The sequence below is a fragment of the Coenobita brevimanus genome, chromosome 10 (assembly GCF_032717465.1).
Source record: "Coenobita brevimanus isolate Jiangsu-jjx chromosome 10, ASM3271746v2, whole genome shotgun sequence".
In the NCBI taxonomy this organism is placed as follows: Eukaryota; Metazoa; Arthropoda; class Malacostraca; order Decapoda; family Coenobitidae; genus Coenobita; species Coenobita brevimanus.
The window spans coordinates 4,455,328-4,479,419 of record NC_136963.1 but is presented as its reverse complement, the minus strand read 5'-3'; the positions used below and the strand labels follow the sequence as shown (position 1 = coordinate 4,479,419).

The 24,092-nt window shown below is 44.1% G+C and overlaps 2 protein-coding genes across 3 annotated transcripts in view; one reads left to right on the top strand and one right to left on the bottom strand.

Annotated features, from left to right (window-relative positions):
• Positions 1–8,526, bottom strand: part of LOC145410131 (lamin-like) — an 80,924-nt gene extending 72,398 nt beyond the window's left edge. For both annotated transcript variants that reach the window (XM_080280330.1, XM_080280334.1), the window contains exon 1: positions 8,244–8,526. In XM_080280330.1, coding sequence (XP_080136456.1) covers positions 8,244–8,483 — 240 coding nt within the window. In that variant the 5' untranslated portion in view covers positions 8,484–8,526. The remainder of the gene's footprint in view (positions 1–8,243) is intronic.
• Positions 8,527–12,997: 4,471 nt separating this feature from the next.
• On the top strand, positions 12,998–19,705 carry RpL10 (ribosomal protein L10). The gene is made up of 6 exons (XM_080280498.1): positions 12,998–13,064; positions 13,223–13,255; positions 15,317–15,515; positions 18,271–18,377; positions 18,800–18,962; positions 19,483–19,705. The coding sequence occupies exons 2-6, from the start codon at positions 13,233–13,235 to the stop codon at positions 19,651–19,653; spliced, it is 663 nt and encodes a 220-aa protein (XP_080136624.1). The 5' UTR covers positions 12,998–13,064; positions 13,223–13,232; the 3' UTR covers positions 19,654–19,705.
• The last annotated feature ends 4,387 nt before the right edge of the window (positions 19,706–24,092 follow it).

The following is a 24,092-nucleotide window of genomic DNA, read 5'->3' as shown; positions in this document are numbered from 1 at the left end:
TTCTGCTTGCATTGCCGCATCCTTAAAGACCTCTCCTTCTACTTTCAGTTTGGTGATTCCTTCCTTTTGTTTCAGTTTGCCATTAACAAATCTATAAAACAGTTTGGGTTCATCCTTGCGTTTGTCTATTATACTTTTTTCAAAATTCCTTTCTTCTTCTCGACGTATTCTTGTGTAATCATTTGTAGTTCTTTTATATTCTTCCTTTGTTCTGTTGTTACCTCTCTTTCTCCAATTGTTCCACGCCTTATCTCTCTCTTTTTTTTGCTATCATACACCTTTTATCAAACCACTCCTTTTTCCTGTTTTCTTTCTCCCTTACTCTTGGCACAAATTTTTCCACTCCCAAATTACAGAGGTCTAGAAAGATATCCCACTTCCTCTGTATCTCTCTTGTTTCTCTGAATTTTCTCCAATCTGCATTTTCAAATAATTTTCTCAATCCTGTAAAGTTTGCTTTCCCAAAGTTGTACCTTCCCTGCCTATGAAGCTCGTCCCTTGGCTCCACGTTCCCTGTTATCACCTGGAACTCAATGACCACATGATCACTTTTTCCAGTAGGACACAGATACTCCAAGGATTCTATTACATCGGGTTCTTTGGTAAACAGTAACTCTAGTCTTGCTGGTGTTTGAGAGAGAGAGAGAGAGAGAATTGCTTGAAGGTGTGTACATGTCCAGATAAACGTACATGTGTGTGTGTTTAGTGAGAATCGTTTGAAGGTGCGTACGTGACAATTAATGTATGTGTGTGTGTTTAGTGAGAATTGATTGACGGTGCATACACATCCACATTAACGTACATGTGTGTAGTTAGTGAGAATTACTTGGTGTGTACATGTCCAAATTAACGTACATATGCGTGTTTAGTGAGAATTGCCTGAAGGTGTGTGTCCTAATTAACGTACATGTGTGTGTTTACTGAGACTTGCTTGAAGGTGTGTACGTGTCCAAATTAACGTACATGTGTGTGTTTAGTGAGAAATGATTGAAGGCACATACACATCCACATTAACATACATGTGTGTATTTAGTGAGAATTGCTTGAAAGTGTGTACACATCCAAACTGACATACAAGTGTGCATTTTAGTGTGTACAGTACAAGGTAACTCACATGTGCACATTCAGGGAGAGGATTTTTTTTTTTTTTACTACAAGGCCAGAAGTCTGCAAACTGTTCCCTCCAAGAAAAAACAAAAACAAGATCTATCTATCTATTGCCAGATGCCATAATCTGGTAAGGGGTGGCCATTTGTCTATCTATCAATTGCCAGATGCCATAATCCGGTAAGGGGTGGCCATTTGTCTATCTATCTATCAATTGCCAGACGCCATAATCCGGTAAGGGGTGGCCATTTGTCTATCTATCTATCTATTGCCAGACGCCATAATCCGGTAAGGGGTGGCCATTTGTCTATCTATCTATCAATTGCCAGACGCCATAATCCGGTAAGTGGTGGTCATTTGTCTATCTATCTATCTATTGCCAGACGCCATAATCCGGTAAGGGGTGGTCATTTGTCTATCTATCTATCTATTGCCAGATGCCATAATCCAGTAAGGGGTGGCCATTTGTCTATCTATCTATCTATCTATTGCCAGACGCCATAATCCGGTAAGGGGTGGCCATTTGTCTATCTATTGCCAGACGCCATAATCCGGTAAGGGGTGGCCATTAGTCTATCTATCTATTGCCAGACGCCATAATCCGGTAAGGGGTAGCCATTTGTCTATCTATTGCCAGATGCCATAATCTGGTAAGGGGTGGCCATTTGTCTATCTATCTATCTATTGCCAGACGCCATAATCCCGTAAGGGGTGGCCATTAGTCTATCTATCTATTGCCAGACGCCATAATCCCGTAAGGGGTGGCCATTTGACTTTGAGTTATTTGTTTTACGGGGAGGGGCACTAACCCTCCACCAACCCACTTGTTGACACGTAGGGAGCACGTATGGTTTGGTTATATGGTTACCACCCAGCGTTGTAAATGGTTTCTTGGCTTACAGGAAACCATTTGGCTTGTCACTCAATGTAAAGCCACCTGTAAAGGAAAGAAAAGCAATAAGAAGTGACAGGAAAGATGGGAGAAATAGGAAGAGAGGAGGACAGGCACAGAAAAAGAATGATAAAGGCTAAGGAAGAAGTAGGCAGCACTACATCAAGTGAGTGGATGATGGTGAGAAATAGGAAGAGAGGAGGGCAGGCACAGAAAAAGAATGATAAAGGCTAAGGAAGAAGTAGGCAGCACTACATCAAGTGAGTGGATGATGGTGAGAAATAGGAAGAGAGGAGGACAGGCACAGAAAAAGAATGATAAAGACTAAGGAAGAAGTAGGCAGCACTACATCAAGTGAATGGATGATGGCTGCCACCACCTACCACAAAAAACAAGATAACAGCCAAATTCAACATCCATTCATTTTGAGATGCTTGGACACACTGCATTTGAAACACTGGAGGTCATAGGCAGTAGGTTAGGGTGGTTATGGCCATGTATGTGGGTGGATATGTTTTGTATGTGTGAGGATGGATATATATGTAGGCTATGTGGTGATATGTATGTGGGTAGATAAGTACTGTATACTGTACATGTGGGGAGATATGTATGTATGTGGGGAGATATGTATGTATGTGGGTAGATATGTATGTGTATGAGATGTATGTATGTATGTGGGTGGATGTGTATGTATGTATGTCTGTATGTGGGTAGATATGTATGTGGGTGGATGTGTATGTATGTATGTCTGTATGTGGGTAGATATGTATGTGGGTGGATGTGTATGTACTTCTAAATAATTATTATCTTAACAGTAATAATAATAGCTTTTGGTAACCAAATATCTAAGCCTAAATAATACATCTGTTTTAATCAGAAAGCAATGTTTATAATATATTTCTATAGAATTACTGATATTTGGTAATGATATGAGACAACATATAGTATAAGTTAAGTCCAGTAATGATTACTGTTTTATAACATATTTACTCCACTCCTTAATAAAACTAAAAACCATATCTATTAAAAACAATTTTCCTCTTAATTTTAAAACCTTCAAAATCAGAGACAGGTAGTGGTGGCTGTAGAGTTTGTATTCACCAGATGAAGACCAAGGAAATTTACCTTGAATTCAAGCTACATACTATTAGGATTTTTTAACCCAATCTTAAGCACAGGTGTCATGTTTACACTCATTTTGTAGAAAAGTGTGACCAAAGAATGAAGAAATTGAGTGTAAAATTTCTTGTTTATATCACAGATGAGTAATATGCCTCACACGACTGGCTGTGGTAGAAAAAAACAGTAAAGTGGGTAAAACAGTGGATTTTTTCCTGACACTGAGAGGGCTCTCCCTACATGCTAAGGGATCTTTGTATGTGGCATGTGTTAGGAGTGTAATGCTGTATGTGGCATGTGTTAGGAGTGTAATGCTGTATGTGGCATGTGTTAGGAGTGTAATGCTGTATATGGCATGTGTTAGGAGTGTAATGGTGTATGTGGCATGTGTTAGGAGTGTAATGCTGTATGTGGCATGTGTTAGGAGTGTAATGCTGTATGTGGCATGTGTTAGGAGTGTAATGCTGTATGTGGCATGTGTTAGGAGTGTAATGCTGTATGTGGCATGTGTTAGGAGTGTAATGCTGTATGTGGCATGTGTTAGGAGTGTAATGCTGTATGTGGCATGTGTTAGGAGTGTAATGCTGTATGTGGCATGTGTGAGGAGTGTAATGCTGTATGTGGCATGTGTTAGGAGTGTAATGCTGTATGTGGCATGTGTTAGGAGTGTAATGGTGTATGTGGCATGTGTTAGGAGTGTAATGCTGTATGTGGCATGTGTTAGGAGTGTAATGCTGTATGTGGCATGTGTTAGGAGTGTAATGCTGTATGTGGCATGTGTTAGGAGTGTAATGCTGTATGTGGCATGTGTTAGGAGTGTAATGCTGTATGTGGCATGTGTTAGGAGTGTAATGCTGTATGTGGCATGTGTTAGGAGTGTAATGCTGTATGTGGCATGTTAGGAGTGTAATGCTGTATGTGGCATGTGTTAGGAGTGTAATGCTGTATGTGGCATGTGTTAGGAGTGTAATGCTGTATGTGGCATGTGTTAGGAGTGTAATGCTGTATGTGGCATGTGTTAGGAGTGTAATGCTGTATGTGGCATGTGTTAGGAGTGTAATGCTGTATGTGGCATGTGTTAGGAGTGTAATGCTGTATGTGGCATGTGTTAGGAGTGTAATGCTGTGTGTGGCATGTGTTAGGAGTGTAATGCTCTATGTGGCATGTGTTAGGAGTGTAATGCTGTGTGTGGCATGTTAGGAGAGTAATGCTGTATGTGGCATGTGTTAGGAGTGTAATGCTGTGTGTGGCATGTGTTAGGAGTGTAATGCTCTATGTGGCATGTGTTAGGAGTGTAATGCTGTATGTGGCATGTGTTAGGAGTGTAATGCTGTATGTGGCATGTGTTAGGAGTGTAATGCTGTATGTGGCATGTGTTAGGAGTGTAATGCTGTATGTGGCATGTGTTAGGAGTGTAATGCTGTATGTGGCATGTGTTAGGAGTGTAATGCTGTATGTGGCATGTGTTAGGAGTGTAATGCTGTATGTGGCATGTGTTAGGAGTGTAATGCTGTATGTGGCATGTTAGGAGTGTAATGCTGTATGTGGCATGTGTTAGGTAGGAGTGTAATGCTGTATGTGGCATGTTAGGAGTGTAATGCTGTATGTGGCATGTTAGGAGTGTAATGCTGTATGTGGCATGTTAGGAGTGTAATGCTGTATGTGGCATGTTAGGAGTGTAATGCTGTATGTGGCATGTGTTAGAAGCGTAATGCTGTATGTGGCATGTGTTAGGAGTGTAATGCTGTATGTGGCATGTGTTAGGAGTGTAATGCTGTATGTGGCATGTGTTAGGAGTGTAATGCTGTATGTGGCATGTGTTAGGAGTGTAATGCTGTATGTGGCATGTGTTAGGAGTGTAATGCTGTATGTGGCATGTGTTAGGAGTGTAATGCTGTATGTGGCATGTATTAGGGGTGTAATGCTGTATGTGGCATGTGTTAGGAGTGTAATGCCGTATGTGGCACGTGTTAGGAGTGTAATGCTGTATGTGGCATTTGTTAGGAAAGTAATGCTGTATGTGGCATGTGTTAAGAGTGTAATGGTGTATGTGGCATGTGTTAGGAGTGTAATGGTGTATGTGGCATGTGTTAGGAGTGTAATGGTGTATGTGGCATGTGTTAGGAGTGTAATGGTGTATGAGGCATGTGTTAGGAGTGTAATGCTGTATGTGGCATGTGTTAGGAGTGTAATGCTGTATGTGGCATGTGTTAGGAGTGTAATGCTGTATGTGGCATGTGTTAGGAGTGTAATGCTGTATGGTAGTAAGACCTGGGCAGTAAAGGAAGAGGCTATTCATAGGCTCAGACGTACAGAAATGACAATAATTAGGTGGATGTGCAGTGCGTCCCTGCGTCCAAGGTCTGGGGGGGCTGGGTTTACGATGGAAGAGTTGAGAGGTAGGATGGGACTGGAGTGTATTGGTGTTGTGATGGGGAGAGGTAGACTGAGATGGTTTGGGCATGTGGAGAGGATGGGAGATGATAATTGGGTGAGGAAGGTGAGAAGTGTTAATATTGGGGGTGGGGTTATGAGGGGTAGACCGAGAAAGACATGGGACGAGGTCATTAAGTGTGACCTCAGGGTTAAGGGACTAAACAGGGAAGCTGCCAGAGATCAAGCAGCATGGAGAGCCGCCATTAGGTGACCAAGGCCGACGCATGCAAGCAGGTTGGAGCCTTTAAAAATGAAATGAAATTATCATTATTATTTTTTACTGTTATTACCAGTATTATTATTATTTTTTTAATCTGGTAGTGACCCAGCCTGCCACCCAGCAGGTATTCTATTTATCTACTGCCAGATGCCTTCATCCCATAAGGGGTGGCCACAAACAAATCGCCTCCATGTCACCCTGTCCCCCCACCATTTCACCGCCCCACTCCCAGCTCACACACCCCTCTCTTATATACTCTCCACTCCATCCCTCCAGCTCATCCTTGGCCTCCCCCTCTCTCTCCCCTCCTCCACCTCACTCACATACTCTCCTCATCAGTCTCTCGCTCTCCATCCTCTCCACATGGCCAAACCACCTCTGTGTGTTTCTCCTAATGCTTCCTATCACATCCACATCCACACCACAATGCTCCTTCACTTCCTCATATGTCAGTCTGTCTCTCCATGTCACTCCACATCCACATCCACATCCACACCACAACACTCTTCACTTCCTCATTTGTCAGTCTGTCTCTCCATGTCACTCCACATCCACATCCACATCACAACACTCCTTCACTTCCTCATTTGTCTGTCTGTCTCTCCATGTAACTCCACATCCACATCCACACCACAACACTCCTTCACTTCCTCATATGTCTGTCTGTCTCTCCATGTAACTCCACATCCACACCACAACACTCCTTCACTTCCTCATATGTCTGTCTGTCTCTCCATGTAACTCCACATCCACATCCACACCACAACACTCCTTCACTTCCTCATTTGTCAGTCTGTCTCTCCATGTAACTCCACAACCACACCACAACACAACACTCCTTCACTTCCTCATTTGTCAGTCTGTCTCTCCATGTAACTCCACATCCACATCCACACCACAACACTCCTTCACTTCCTCATTTGTCAGTGTCTCTCCATGTCACTCCACATCCACATCACAACACTCCTTCACTTCCTCATTTATCAGTCTGTCTCTCCATGTAACTCCACATCCACCCCACTCCATCAAATCATCATCTTCCCCCTCCCCCACTCACACCCCCCTCTCTCATACACCTCTCCACTCCATCCCACCATCTCATCCTTGGCCTCCCCCTCCCTCTCCCCCCTTTCACCTCTCATACACTCTCCTAGTTAGTCTCTCACTCTCCTAATGTTAACTACAACCACAAAATCAAGAAACTACCACACCCCCAAAATCAACCACAACCACAAAATCAACCACTACCACAAAATCAACCACTACCACAAAATCAACCACAACCACAAAATCAACCACTACCACAAAATCAACCACTACCACAAAATCAACCACTACCACAAAATCAACCACAACCACAAAATCAACCACTACCACAAAATCAACCACTACCACAAAATCAACCACTACCACAAAATCAACCACTACCACAAAATCAACCACTACCACAAAATCAAGGAACAACCACACAATCAAGGAACCACCACAACCACACAATCAACAAACTACCACAAAATCAACCACAACCAACAATCAAGGAACCACCACAAAATCAACCACAACCACATTATCAAGGAACTACCACAAAATCAACCACAACCACACAATCAATGAACAAACAGAAAATCAAGGAACTACCACACAATCAAGAACCAACCACAAAATCAAGGAACCACAACCACACAATCAAGGAACTACCACAAAATCAACCACAACCACAAAATGAAGGACCTACCACACAATCAACCACAACTACACAATCAAGGAACCACAACTACACAATCAAGGAACCACAACCACAAAATCAAGGAACCAAAACCACAAAATCAAGGAACTACAACCACAAAATCATGGAACTACAACCAAAATAATCAACCACAACCACAAAATCAATCACAACAACCACAAAATCCAGGAACCACAACCACAAAATCAACCACAACCACAAAATCCAGGAACCACAACCACAAAATCAATCACAACCACAAAATCCAGGAACCACAACCACAAAATCAACCACAAAATCCAGGAACCACCACAAAATCAACCACAAAATCAACCACAACCACACAATCAAGGAACCACAACCACAAAATCAACCACAACCACAAAATCAACCACAACCACAAAATCAATCACAACAACCACAAAATCCAGGAACCACAACCACAAAATCAAGGAACTACCACAAAATCAAGGAAGTGACATGACCTAGCACGATGTCAAAGTTCAAAGCTGACCTAAAAAAAATGAAAACTAACTTGACATGACCTCAGTATTACAAAAATGGCCTCTATGTAGCCTAAATAATCATAATATTGTCTTAAATGAACTTTGTATTTATTTATCTGGTCGATTTTACAGCCAAACCCCGCCGCCAGTGAGGGGACAGCGTGACCCGACATACATAAATCCTGGCATATATATACACCCCTGCCACTGCCCTCCCCTGACCCCTAATGACCTTACCTGTAGATTTAGCCGGTTGTTCTCAACCTCCAGTGACCTAACTCTGTCTATATAGGCTGCCAGGCGGTCATTCAGGCTTTGCAACTCGGCTTTTTCCTGCAGTCTGGACAGCCGTGTTGGGGACAGGGGTGAGGAGCGAGGACTGCCTGCTTTAATGCCGCTGTGACCTGCTTTGGGCGTCTCCGAGCTCATTGAGGTCGTCACCGAGGTCACTTTCCGGGTCGTGCTGCGGGTCGACATGGCGAAATCGGTAGGAGTACACTAGTAATTTTGACGCACGTCCACCCACGGCCACCGTCGGAGCAACACTAACCCCCAGCGTCCCGGCGCCACTTGTGCCACCTCACTGTTTTCCCTTCTGCCATACCTTACTCATTATTATTCCTTTGATATCAACACACCATCGGCCTCAGTAAACAAAATATTTCATTCTTTTCTCGTTCTTTATCTCCCTGGCTAATCTTGCTTGTCCTGTAAATAAGTTACTACGAAATAACCATCATGAGGTTCGTGTCTGATCTGGTAACTGTGCCGGCATCTCTAATCCAAACTCCACATAGGAGCTCTTTTTAAAATTACACTCTAATTCGAATAAAGCCTACTCTAATAATATTCTTTATCAACATCGTTTATTTTATAAATCTTTATAGATAACTTCTTGCATGCAATAACCTGATTATCTTGATACAACATAAATTATACAATATTTCGTGTGCATTTCCTGAAACTTGGTGTCAATATAGTATATAACCCAAAATTCATAATCTTTACATCATAGGCGAATTACAAAAACCCAGAAATATATTTGACAATGTGTTTTGTTGCCGGTATTTGTGATAGTTCAATGGAATTATTGGAACTAAGATGGTCACGTGACTGTGACGTCATGGCGGCGGTAAAATGGCTCGCATTTAGAGATGATATCATACCCTGTCACCCCCACATGTTCCTGCCTGTGGTACCACCTCCACGTTGGCCTTCCATATATACACCCACCATTCTAATATAAAACACAAATTTTATGCCCTGAACTGGAAACGCAAATCTAAATACATTTATTAAACACAGCTTTGAGTTCCGTTAGGGATGTAAACGATGTCCGCATTCCTTATTTGAAAGTACATTTGGTATGACAAGCCACAACCTTCAACTCCTCGAGCCATATATTTAGCATAACTTTAGCTTCCTGCTATGAGATGGGCAATACATGTCTATAATTTGTTTAGGTAATTTTCTTATATCAAAGACTAAGCCAAACTTTTAAACGGACGCCTTAATAATTATAATGGTGCAATCATCCGACGTTCAATACATGCATGGCGTTCACAAAGTATTATACGATCATTCATGCACTGTATTTAAAGTCTTATTGTTATCTCTGACCAATTAGAACTTCAGGATAATAAAAATTGATCGCCAAGGTGAAAACTGAGGGTCAACATAAACTTTCGACTGATGCATTTAAGATATGGCTGCAGATAAAATATTATTTTTTTTTTTCAAAGGGTTTATGTACTGAAAAGCCACAAGAAAGTATATCAATTCAATTCAAGGTATATTTTCGCCCTATACTGTTTTCTCTCAGCAGCGCGAGTACTGACGTCACTTCTTATAGCCAGCAATGACGTCACTTACCAACTGGTGACGTTTGCTCGTATTCTCGTCGGGTAAGGAAGCTCCCTAACACCTCCTCCTCAGCGATTTATTTATGGATATGGGTGGTTAATATCCTTTACGCTCTTTATGCAGGGTATGGCGATGTTGGAATGATGTATACAACAGAAGAGGATAGTGTCAGGCTAGACGTTTTTAGGTTGGCTTCCCGTCCTACCAACACCAATAATACAGCCGGGTTCTTTATCTAGACCGGAGCCAGGATACAATATGAGAGGAAGAGGGCATAAAAGCTACGGACAGCTACCTTACACGTGCATTACTAAATTCTTCAGGACAGTACATACAATTACACGGTACTCTACACAAAATCAAGACTCGGACTGGCGGATAGGTTACGTGTAGGCCATCACGCAGGATACTTGCAGCCTCGAGGATATAAGACAGACACTGTACTTAAGTAACGATGGTACACACACCAGTCTAGGCTGCATATATTTCACAGTCTTTGTGTACGTGTCCTGTTTCACACTGAGTGGAGTTAGAATATGACTTCCAATTTATAAAGGGATGGGTGGGCACTGTCACTAGAGTTCTTACTTGGACACTGCCTGTTAACTCTCACTTTTCACTGTACGGCACTTCACATCACAGTCACTGTTAGGTGGGCGAGGGTGGGGGAGCGGGCCGGGTAGGGGGCCCGGGGACTCACAGGTGTCGGCCAGGCGTCGGTAGAGTCCCTTCAGGTGTCCCCTCGTCCAGAGGCCACGGGACTACTCGCAGGGGCGTCGCCTCTCGTCGTGGACTGCGGTCGGTCGTGGTGATGGGCCACTCACTGGCGGGGCGGGGCACAGGGGTCTGGCCCTCAGGGCTGGGGCCGAACAACCTCTGTAGGCGCTCCTGTAGGCGCCTGGTGTGGGAAGGGCGTCGCCTCTGCTCGGGACTGGAGAGGTCACGCCCCTGGGTACCGGGGGCGCCAATGACAGCCCGTTGGCTGCGGTCTCCCTCTCGCTGCTCCGCCGTCAGGGTAGGGCTGTTGTGTTGCCTTCAGCAGGAGTCCGTCAGGCGTTGGTCTCCCTCTGGAGCTGGCTGGATGGAGTATAACCCCAGGGACAGTACAGGACCTCTCCGCCAGTCCTCTAGTGGGAGGTTCTCCTTCTGGGGGCCGCCTCGGTCCGGAGGGAAGGAGGCGCGACCCGCTCAGCCACAGGAGAGGCGGGCTGAGTGCAGGTCGCCCTCAGGGTGCGAAGTCACAGGGGGCGAGGGACTTCTGTGGCGTCGCACCACTCCGCCCTTCAGCTCTGCCCAGACTCCCAGTGACCCCGACAGTGACTTTCGCCGGCAGCACACTCCTGACGGCCCGCCCCCCACTCCTGGCCGCCACCTGCGGCTGCCAGTGTAGTGGGCCAGGCGCGACCTATCGCCCCTCACCTGTACCCGTGAGCACAAGTGCTCCAGACCTGCCTACACCCTCAGTGCCCCCCCCCCCGTGTGTCAGTATACACCCCTGTAGAAAAATGAATTCCCCCCCCCCGTACCCTCAGTGCTGTCCCCGCCACAGCATATATTTGTGCAGCCAGTCAAGAGCCAGGTGCAGTACGTGACCCATAGTTATATCCCGTCAATGTCACCTGAATGTACTAAGGGTAATGTTACGTGAATGTACTAAGGGTTTATGTTACGTGAATGTACTAAGGGTAATGTTACGTGAATGTACTAAGGGTAATGTCACGTGAATGTACTAAGGGTAATGTCACGTGAATGTACTAAGGGTTTATGTTACGTGAATGTACTAAGGGTAATGTTACGTGAATGTACTAAGGGTCTTTGTCCCGCGTGTGTCCTGCGTCTGTGTCCCGCGAACGTCTCTGTCTCTGTCTGTCTGTCTGTCTGTCTCTCTCTCTCCTGGGTAATCTTTCAGGAGACAGCCCTTAAAAAATCAATATTAAATTTCCCCCTACCTTTCAGCTCATTCAGTGACTTGCGAGAGACTAACGAGGAGAGTGTATGTGAGTGAGGTGGAGGGGGGAGAGGGAGGGGGAGGCCAAAGATGAGATGGAGTGATGGAGTGGAGAGGATGGAGAGTGAGAGACTAACGAGGAGAGTGTATGTGAGTAAGGTGGATGGGGGAGAGGGAGGGGGAGGCCAAGGATGAGATGGAGTGATGGAGTGGAGAGGATGGAGAGTGAGAGACTGACGAGGAGAGTGTATGTGAGGTGGAGGGGGGTAGAGGGAGGGGGAGGCTGAGGATGCGATGGAGGGATGGAGTGGAGAGGTATATGAGAGAGGGGGTGTGTGAGCTGGGGGGAGGGCAGTGAAATGGCGGGGGACAGGGCGACATGGAGGCGATTTGTTTGTGGACACCCCTTACAGGATTACGGCGTCTGGCAATAGATAAATAGATAGATAGATAGAACTCAAAACTCGAAGGTCGGAGCAAAAAAAAAAACTAAACAAAAAAACAAAAAAGATCCAATAGAGAAACCCAAGGCCTGACAGCAGTGTTAACGGTGATAAATTAAGCACAATGATTTTGCCTGGATTTCAGATAATTAGGTGCATATGAACCTATATGGTGATGAAAATGATGATATTCACCAGTTTGAAGTGCCGATTTGGTATATGACCGCCTGCCCTGTAACTCGTCGCATCGGAATAAAGAGCAAAGATTCAGCTACAAAGGAAAAATACACTCCCTGACCACCACCAAGAACGCAGTCTGGCCTACAACAAGAAGCCATCTGTCTGTGAGTAAAACGATGCGTATAAAAAGTATTTGAAATATCCGCCACAGAAGGTGATGCGTTCGAGTACTGGGGTCCAATTTCGATGTTCCCCATAACTTTACTTTATTTATTGAAAAAGAGCCTTGAAAATGTTGAAATCTTCACCGAATGTATGAAATATATACGCATTAGTTCTTTCATTAATTTATGTGTAAGGGGGTTAGGTTTTACTCATCCGCTGTTATCAATAAGCATTAAATCAGTAAAGGTATTATGTTACCAATAATACGTAGAAAAAAATAATACATAATACAAGTGGTTTTATACTATTAGCACTCTGCACCTTTTACAACAATAAATATTTCAATTAAAAAAAAAGATACATAAAAGTTTTAAAAGACTGGTGGGATTTCGAAGCGAGTGGCAGCAAAACATTCCAATACTACTACCTTTCCTTGAGAAGACGGCGAGGAGGAGGAAGGTGTGGGAATCCCTGACCTTTATCTTGCCATATGTTTACCATCTTTGAGTTATTTACCCTCTGAATTATGTGTATTAATCTACAAGAGGCTGTACTTTAAATTTATAGTGGACATTTGGCTTTAATTTGGTGATTTATCGTGGAAAATATTGTTTCAGAGCTGCCAAGATGGGGCGCCGTCCTGCGAGATGGTGAGTCAATTTTCCAATATTCGTGTAAAATATTTTCCTAGTTTGACAATGGAGGGGTTAAAATTACATGGTTATTTAGGTGTTCAGTGATTTCGGGATTTATTTTGGCCACTTAATAACCCCCTAGGCCCATGTGAACCCAGTGGCGTTATTACATCATGTTTTAGTATATTGGACAAAATGTAGGAGAGGTTCCATGGAAATTTAAAACAATCACGTATTTTAAATGTTTTTGCTGGAGTAAAGAGCGTGTTGTTATTTTGAGTAAGTGTATGTGTAAGTAGTAGAAGGGCCATACCAATGCAGTTCCTATAATTTTGGACTTCCATGAAAATCTGAAAACAATCACGTATTTAAAATATTTGCTGTTGGAGTAAAGAGTGTGTTTTTATTTTGGGTAAGTGTATGTTTGTAAGTAGTAGAAGGACCTTATTAATGCAGTTCCTATTATTTCGTGTTGGTTTTATATATTATTTGGACCTCCATGAATATTTGAAAATCACATTTATATTTTTTCTGTTAGAGTAAAGAGCGTGTCTTTATTTTGGTTAAGTGTGTTTGTAAGCAGTAGAAGGACGTTACCAATGCAGTTCCTATTATTTCAGTTTGTTTTATATATTTTTTGGATTCCCATGAATATTTTAAAATCACGTATTTAAATTTTTTCTGTTAGAGTAAAGAGTGTGTTTTTATTTTGGGTAAGTGTATGTTTGTAAGTAGTAGAAGGACTCTACCAATGCAGTTCCTATTATTTCAGTTTGTTTTATATATTTTTTGGATTATTTTCATGGTGGTGGAGGTTGAGGGGATGCCACATTGAGCCCTGAACCAGGCACCGTAAACATACACTTTATTTGAGGCAGTAGGAGTAGGTGAGGTGGAGGGAGGGGTAGACCGAGGATGAGGTGGAGGGATGGAGAATGAAAGACTGACTAAGAGGGTGTATGTAGGTGAAGTGGAGGGAGGGAGAGGGAGGGGTAGACTGAGGATGAGGTGGAGGGATGGAGTGGAGAGGTATATGAGGGAGGGGGGGGTGAGTTGGGGGGAGGGTAGTCAAATGGTGGGTGACAGAGCGACTTGGAGGCGTTTTGTCTGTGGGGGAACAAAATCCACCTTTGCGTGTGTTGAGTCTCTTCCATTACGCCATAAACAAACAATCACAGGGACGGCTTAAGGATTGTGATGGTAATGGCAACAGCGATGGTAGCCTATTGCTGGAATTTTTTTATAGTTTTGTTTTTATTTCTGACAGACTGACGAATGAGGATATAAAGGAGCGTTGTGGTGTTGATGTGGATGTGATAGGAAGCGTTATGAGGAACACACTGAGGTGGTTTGGCCATGTGGAGAGGATGGAGGGTGAAAGACTGACGAAGAGAGTGTATGTGTGTGAGGTGGAAGGGGGAAGAGGGAGGGGGAGACCAAGGATGAGATGGAGGGATGGAGTGGAGAGGATGGAAAGTGAGAGACTAATGAGGAGAGTGTATGTAAGTGAGGTGGAGGGGGGAAGAGGAAGGGGGAGGCCAAGGATGAGATGGAGGGATGGGGTGGAGAGGTATATGAGAGAGGGGGGTGTGAGTTGGGAGTAGGGCAGTGAAATGGCGGGGGACAGGGTGATGTGGAGGCGATTTGTTTGTGGCCACCCCTTACAGGATTAAGGTGTCTGGCAATATATAGATGGATAGGTAGATAGGGAAAGGCACATTGAAACGTAGTCCTCTGATTGGCCTTGATCAAGTTATTCTGACGTAGGAGTGTACCCCACCTTATTAAGCCGACGGTGTGTGCGTCAATGCTGCAGCGTGGTAATTGGTGGGCAAAGTGACGGTGGTCGTGTGTAGGGTTGTGTGTGTACCTCGGCATGCAACCCAAGATGATCACCTACATATGTGTATTTATGAAGAAGGAGAGACTGACTAGGAGAGTGTATGTGGGAGAGACCAAAGTGACGGTGGTTTTGTGTAGAGTTGTGTAAAAAAAAAAAAAATAAAATAAATAAATAAATAAATAAATCCCAGTAATCTTCGTAGTACACCCAGTAACCTCCTTCTCCCCCTCTAGTTACCGCTACTGCAAAAACAAGCCGTACCCAAAGTCGCGCTTCTGCCGTGGTGTGCCCGACCCCAAGATAAGGATTTTCGACCTTGGGCGGAAGAAGGCCGACGTGCGTGAGATGCCACTGTGCGTACATCTGGTGTCCGACGAGTATGAACAACTGTCCTCAGAGGCACTAGAGGCTGGCCGGATCTGTGCCAATAAGGTGGGTGGTAAAGGTGGTTGTCTATCTATCTATCTGTCTGTCTATCTATCTATTGCCAGATGCCTTAATCCTGCAAAGGGTGGCCACAGACAAATCACCTCTATGTCGCCCTGTCCCCTGCCATTTCACTGCCGTGCTCCAAACTCACACCCCCCTCCCTCATATACCTCTCCACTCCATCCCTCCATCTCATCCTTGGCCTCCCCCTCCCTCTGCCCCCCTTCTTCATCTACGTACACCCTCTTAGGCAGTCTTTCATTCTCCATTCTCTCCACATGTCCAAACCACCTCAGTGTATTTCTCCTAATCTTCTCAACCACATCCACATCTACCCCACAACGTTCCTTCACTTCTTCATTCGTCAACCTGTCCCTCCATGTAACTCCTACTTCTTCCTTAGCCTTCATCATTCTTTTTCTGTGCCTGTCCTCCTCTCTTCCTATTTCTCACCATCATTCACTCACTTGATGTAGTGCTGCCTACTTCTTCCTTAGCCTTCATCATTCTTTTTCTGTGCCTGTCCTCCTCTCTTCCTATTTCTCACCATCATCCACTCACTTGATGTAATGCTGCCTACTTCTTCCTTAGCCTTTATCATTCTTTTTCTGTGCCTGTCCTCCTCTCTTCCTATTTCTCACCATCATCCACTCACTTGATGTAGTGCTGCCTACTTCTTCCTTAGCCTTTATCATTCTTTTTCTGTGCCTGTCCTCCTCTTCCTATTTCTCACCATCATCCACTCACTTGATGTAGTGCTGCCTACTTCTTCCTTAGCCTTTATCATTCTTTTTCTGTGCCTGTCCTCCTCTCTTCCTATTTCTCACCATCATCCACTCACTTGATGTAGTGCTGCCTACTTCTTCCTTAGCCTTTATCATTCTTTTCTGTGCCTGTCCTCCTCTCTTCCTATTTCTCCCATCTTTCCTGTCACTTCTTATTGCTTTTCTTTCCTTTACAGGTGGCTTTACATTGAGTGACAAGCCAAATGGTTTCCTGTAAGCCAAGAAACCATTTACAACGCTGGGTGGTAACCATATAACCAAACCATACGTGCTCCCTACGTGTCAACAAGTGGGTTGGTGGAGGGTTAGTGCCCCTCTCCGTAAAACAACTAACTCAAAGACAAACCCCCACCCCTTACGGGATTATGGAGTCTGGCAATGGATAGATAGATAGACAAATGGCCACCCCTTACGGGATTATGGCGTCTGGCAATGGATAGATGGATAGACAAATGGCCACCCCTTACGGGATTATGGCGTCTGGCAATAGATAGATAGATAGACAAATGGCCACCCCTTACGGGATTATGGCGTCTGGCAATGGATAGATGGATAGACAAATGGCCACCCCTTACGGGATTATGGCGTCTGGCAATAGATAGATAGATAGACAAATGGCCACCCCTTACGGGATTATGGCGTCTGGCAATAGATAGATAGATAGACAAATGGCCACCCCTTACGGGATTATGGCGTCTGGCAATAGATAGATAGATAGACAAATGGCCACCCCTTACGGGATTATGGCGTCTGGCAATAGATAGATAGATAGACAAATGGCCACCCCTTACCGGATTATGGCGTCTGGCAATAGATAGATAGATAGACAAATGGCCACCCCTTATCGGATTATGGCGTCTGGCAATAGATAGATAGATAGACAAATGGCCACCCCTTACCGGATTATGGCGTCTGGCAATAGATAGATAGATAGACAAATGGCCACCCCTTACCGGATTATGGCGTCTGGCAATAGATAGATAGATAGACAAATGGCCACCCCTTACCGGATTATGGCGTCTGGCAATAGATAGATAGATAGACAAATGGCCACCCCTTACCGGATTATGGCGTCTGGCAATAGATAGATAGATAGACAAATGGCCGCCCCTTACTGGATTATGGCGTCTGGCAATATTTGTGGGCTTCAGTAGTGGATGATAGTGTGGCCTGTAAAGTTTAGCAGACTTATCTCTCTCTCTCTCTCTCTCTCCCTCCCTCTCCCTCTCCCTCCCTCCCTCCCTCCCTCCCTCCCTCTCTCTCTCTCGAGGTTAAGGTGATGATGTCATGTGTACCCCACTTTATTAAGCCGACGGTGTGTGCGTCAATGCTGCAGCGTGGTAATTGGTGGGCAAAGTGACGGTGGTCGTGTGTAGGGTTGTGTGTGTACCTCGGCATGCAACCCAAGATGATCACCTACATATGTGTATGTATGGAAAAGGAGAGACTGACTAGGAGAGTGTATGTGGGGGACGGGGAGACCAAGGAGGAGGAGGAGGATGGAGTGGAGAGGATGGAGAATGAGAGACTGGCCAGGAGTGTATGTGAGTGAGGTGTATGTGTGTATATTTATATGTACTGTATATTTGTATGTATGTGTGTATTGTATATGTATGTATCTTGTATGTGTATGTATATTTATGTGTACACTGGTTGTATATGTGCATGTGCATATTTGTCTTTGTAATGTATGTATCTGTATGTATGTCTGTTTCTCTATAAATTTCTCTATATTTCCATGTATGTATATTTCTGTGTATGTATTTGTGTGTATGTATGTATGTGAGTCAAAGGTGTATATATTTGTGTATGTATGTACAGGTGTGTGTGTATGTATGTATGAGTCATTGATGTATATGTGTGTATGTATGTATATGAGTCAGTGGTGTATGTATCTGTGCATGTATGTGTGTGTGTGTATCATTGTATGTATGTAGATGTGTGGATTTATGGTGTGTACGTATATTTTGCAGTACTTGGTGAAGAACTGTGGCAAGGACCAGTTTCATGTACGTGTGCGGCTCCATCCGTTCCACGTCATCCGCATAAACAAGATGTTGTCCTGTGCCGGCGCTGATAGGTGAGTGGGGGACGAGGAGGACGAGGAAGAAGCTGAGTTGGGGAGGAGGAGGAAGAGGTGGAGTAGGAAGAAGAGGAGGAGGAGGAGAAGGAACAGGAGGTGGAAGAGAAGAGAAAGGGAGGAAGAGGTGGAAGAGGAGGAGAAGAGAAAGGGAGGAGGTGGAGGAAGAGGTGGACGAGGAGGAGGAGGAGAAGCATTAGTAGTAACCATCAGTATTATCATCGCAAGGATCATTGTCATCACAACCACCAGCTTTATCATCATCATTATCATTGCTATCATCACCATCATCACCACCACCACCAGCTTTATCATCATTGCCATCATCACCACCACCGCCACAACTATTACCACCACCAGCATTATCATCATCGCCTTCACCATCACCACCACCACCACACTCATGCCGCCCTCTCCCACAGACTGCAGACAGGAATGCGTGGAGCTTTCGGCAAACCCCAGGGCACTGTGGCGCGCGTACAGATAGGCCAACCAATCATGTCTGTACGCACACATGATCGCCACAAAGTGCACGTCATTGAGGCGCTACGACGTGCTAAGTTCAAGTACCCCGGCCGCCAGAAGGTTGGTTGTTATTATTATTATTATTATCATGTACGGTGTAGATGGTAAGCTGCTGGGTGCCGTCAAGAGTTTTTATAATGGTAGTGAAGCATGTGTAAGGGTTAATGGGCATCTAAGTGAATGGTTCACGATCAGTGTGGGCGTGCGACAAGGTTGTGTGATGTCCCCATGGTTGTTCAATATATATATGGATGGGGTGATGAGAGAAGTAAAAACACGAGTAATGGAGAGAGGGATGGCGTTGGTAATGAATGGTGATGGATGGAATATCTCAAATTTGTTGTATGCTGATGATGCAGTACTGCTTGCAAGTACCGGACAAGAACTTGGTAGGCTAGTGCAGAGTTTTGCTGATGTCTGTGAGCGTCGTGCCTCGAGAGTAAATGTAGAAAAGAGTAAAGTGATGGTTATTGAGAGAGAAGGTGACTCCCAGTGTGATGTTACAGTGAATGGAGATTCTCTCTCTCTCTCCTTGTTAGTCTCTGATCCTTTACATATATAAAAAATACTGGTGTTTCAGATCTACGTGTCTCGCAAGTGGGGCTTCACCAAGTTCGACCGTGAGGAGTATGAGGAGCTGATGGCGCAGGGTCGACTCTACCCAGATGGCGTCAACGTCCAGTACCGGCCAGAGCATGGTTCCCTCAACCAGTGGCGCAGGATCCAGCTGGAGTTGGCCGGCCTGGCGTAAGTGCTCGGCGGAAACGTGTAGAGCCACGCCAATAAAGAGACAACGTGTGGAATTTGTGGTGTTTTATTCTTCCTCTGTGCTTTCATAATCTGCTTGTTTCTCCTCACCCAGCTACTCCAGACAAACAGATTTTGTGATGTTAAATCTTCCACGGTGCTTTGATATTCCGTTTGTTTCTCGTCGCCCAGCCACTGCAAACGGATGGGAGATTTTGTAGTGTTTTAATCTTCCTCGGTGCTTTGTTATTCCACTCTAGTTCCTACTGCCTATAATCTCCAGCAACGAACTCTCATCCCTCCAGGTTGCTTAATTTTTGGCAGCCTCCCTATTCAGTGCCTTATCCCTGAGGTCACTCTCTATCGCCTTGTCCCAGGTCTTTTTTAATCTGCCTCTCACAACCCCACCCCCAACACTTCTCACCTTCTGCACCAAACTGTCATCCTCCATCCTCTCGACATGCCTAAGCCATCTCAGTCTACCCCTCCTCATCACAAACCATCTCAGTCTACCCCTCCTCATCACAAACCATCTCAGTCTACCCCTCCTCATCACAAACCATCTCAGTCTACTCCTCCTCATCACAAACCATCTCAGTCTACCCCTCCTCATCACAAACCATCTCAATCTGCCCCTCCTCATCACAAACCATCTCAATCTGCCCCTTCTCATCACAGACCCTCAGTCTACCCTTCCTCATCACAGACCATTTCAATCTACCCCTCCTCATCACAAACCATCTCAACCTACCCCTCCTCATCACAAACCATCTCAACCTACCCCTCATCATCACAAACCATCTCAACCTACCCGTCCTCATTACAAACCATGTCAGTCTACCCCTCCTCATCACAAACCATCTCAACCTACCCCTCCTCATCACAAACCATCTCAACCTATCCGTCCTCATCACAACAACACATTCCAGTCCCATCCTATCCCCCCTGTTAGTTTTACTCATTCTTTAATTAGCTTTTAACAGAGATCTTGAATTACTGCCGCACTATCTTCACTTAAATGGTGTTTGTGTTAATCCCCACTAGCTTTACAGACCATACTCATCAGGGAAATTCCAGTGTGAGGGTGACCCAGACCCCATTCCCTTGCTGTGTGGGGTTCCTCAGGGCTTGGTATGAGGTCCAGTTCTTTTCGCCACTCTGAATGGGGAACATAAGAAGAGAGGATAACTGCAGTAGGTTGGTTAGCCCATGCTAGGCAGTTCCTAGAGGAGTAACCGAACTACTAGAATAAGGACAGCAAAGAAGGGGAAGCTGCCAGAGATTGAACAGTGTGGAGAGCTGCCATTATGTGACCAAGGCGGACACATGTTGGAGCGTTTATACCGTAAATGAGATGATAAAGTAAGACAATACCAGCAAGAGTTAACCGTTACTCCCAGTCCTTCATTTATGCAACTGGTCAGCTCTGGAACTGCCTGTATTTACTGCTTCCTATGATCTCCAGTCTTTCAAATGCAGTGTCCAGGCATCTTGAAATAAATGGATCTTGAATTTGGCTCTTTTGTATTTTCTTGGAAGGAATGGTTTGTGGGCTCCCGGCCTTTGGTTCCTTCTTCCTTGCATTATAAAAAAAAAAAAAGTGTCATGTCTCCTTAATGCTCACACTGCTGCCCGTCACTTATAATGGTAACTCAGCAGTAGGCAGATATATTGGTGTTACTGAGATAAAAATTGAACATCTGATGGCTGATATAGACTCTGCCTATCTATCTCCAGCCAGACGCCTTAATCCTGTAAGGGGTGGCCACAAATATCACCTCCATGTCAGCCTGTCACACTGGGGGTGGGGTTGGGAGAGGCAGACCAAAAAAGAACTGGGACGGGGTTGTACAGTGTGACCTCAGAGATAAGGCAATGAATAGGGAGGCTGCCAGTGATCAAGCAGCGTGGAGGGCCGCCATTAGGTGACCAAGGCCGACGTATGCAAGTATGTTGGAACCTTTATAAATGACACAAAAAACACACTGAAAATATGAAGTGAAGGATTAAGGTAAAATGAAGCACTACACCTGGCACTGAGTATTTATTAGTTTATATAAATGTAGGGGAAAAAAAAAAATCTTCAAATATGCCTTGGCTGTGGAAGGGCAGGTCTAAATAATAACGCCTTACAGCTGGGAATAAACCTGTGAAGCAGTTTTTTGAAAGTGGATTTTCAAATTTGAGTTTGGACTACTTGAAAAATGACAAATAAGCAGGTGGGTTTTATTGGAGGAGTAGAATAGTCAATTTTCCTACAGTATATTGTAATTTAGGTTTGTATAATAATAATAATTCATTCATCATCCAATCCTGTGTTGCCCCATGAGGAGCGTAGGAGGCCGGGGCTAGGCAAGTTGGTGCTGACATTTAAGATGAGAGTGACCAGCCTCACTCATCCCTGAGTGGCATTACATGAGCAATAAACCCCAACCACCCCTTGGATATAAACCTGCACCGGCTCAATCCAATTGGAGTGCCTTAATTACCCACTAAACCACCAGGCGCCAAAATTTGGTGTTATGGTTACCACCCAGCGTAGTAAATGGTTTCCTGGTGTACAGGAAACCATTTGGCTCGTCACTCAGTGTAGAGTCACCCACAGGCAGAAGGAAGAGGAAAGAATGAAGGAAAGAAAGACAGAAGAGGGAGTGTAAAGTCACCCACAGGCAGAAGGAAGAGGAAAGAATGAAGGAAAGAAAGACAGAAGAGGGAGTGTAAAGTCACCCACAGGCAGAAGGAAGAGGAAAGAATGAAGGAAAGAAAGACAGAAGAGGGAGTGTAAAGTCACCCACAGGCAGAAGGAAGAGGAAAGAATGAAGGAAAGAAAGACAGAAGAGGGAGTGTAAAGTCACCCACAGGCAGAAGGAAGAGGAAAGAATGAAGGAAAGAAAGACAGAAGAGGGAGTGTAAAGTCACCCACAGGCAGAAGGAAGAGGAAAGAATGAAGGAAAGACAGAAGAGGGAGTGTAAAGTCACCCACAGGCAGAAGGAAGAGGAAAGAAAGACAGATGAGGGAGTGTAAAGTCACCCACAGGCAGGAGGAGGAGGAAAGAATGAAGGAAAGAAAGACAGAAGAAGAAGGATGGAAAGGAAGAAGGAGAGGAAAGGGCAGGCACCTGAGAGCAGCACTACATTAAGTGTAGATGGTGGGTGCCCCACATACTACCTAGTAATAATAATAATAATAATAATATGAAAACAGGAATAAGTAGTAGTAGCAGTCATAGTAATGGTAGTAGTAGTTTTAATAGTAGCTGTAGTAATCATAATAATAGTGGTGCTGCTACTACCACCACCACAACTACTACTCCATCCCTCACCTGCCCATACATCCCTCAAAAGCATGCTGGTGGACTGCCTTGGTATGCTAACTGAAGCCTGCAGTCCACTGGGTTTACACATGACAGGGAGAAACAGCAAAAAGGAAGCTTACTAGTTTATTATATTACACATACAAGACCCTAACACCTTCTCCTAAGTGATTTATTTTGTTTATTACACCTTACTGTCCTCTTCTGTGTTACATAAATCCTTCCAATATCACCATACTCTGCATAAAGCTCCCTAACACCTTTTCCTAAGTGATTTATTTTGTTTATTACACCTTACTGTCCTCTTCTGTGTTACATAAATCCTTCCAATATCACCATACTCTGCATAAAGCTCCCTAACACCTTTTCCTAAGTGATTTATTTTGTTTATTACACCTTATTGTCCTCTTCTGTGTTACATAAATCCTTCCAATATCACCATACTCTGCATAAAGCTCCCTAACACCTTTTCCTAAGTGATTTATTTTGTTTATTACACCTTACTGTCCTCTTCTGTGTTACATAAATCCTTCCAATATCACCATACTCTGCATAAAGCTCCCTAACACCTTTTCCTAAGTGATTTATTTTGTTTATTACACCTTACTGTCCTCTTCTGTGTTACATAAATCCTTCCAATATCACCATACTCTGCATAAAGCTCCCTAACACCTTTTCCTAAGTGATTTATTTTGTTTATTACACCTTACTGTCCTCTTCTGTGTTACATAAATCCTTCCAATATCACCATACTCTGCATAAAGCTCCCTAACACCTTTTCCTAAGTGATTTATTTTGTTTATTACACCTTACTGTCCTCTTCTGTGTTACATAAATCCTTCCAATATCACCATACTCTGCATAAAGCTCCCTAACACCTTTTCCTAAGTGATTTATTTTGTTTATTACACCTTACTGTCCTCTTCTGTGTTACATAAATCCTTCCAATATCACCATACTCTGCATAAAGCTCCCTAACACCTTCTCCTAAGTGATTTATTTTGTTTATTACACCTTACCGTCCTCTTCTGTGTTACATAAATCCTTCCAATATCACCATACTCTGCATAAAGCTCCCTAACACCTTCTCCTAAGTGATTTATTTTGTTTATTACACCTTACTGTCCTC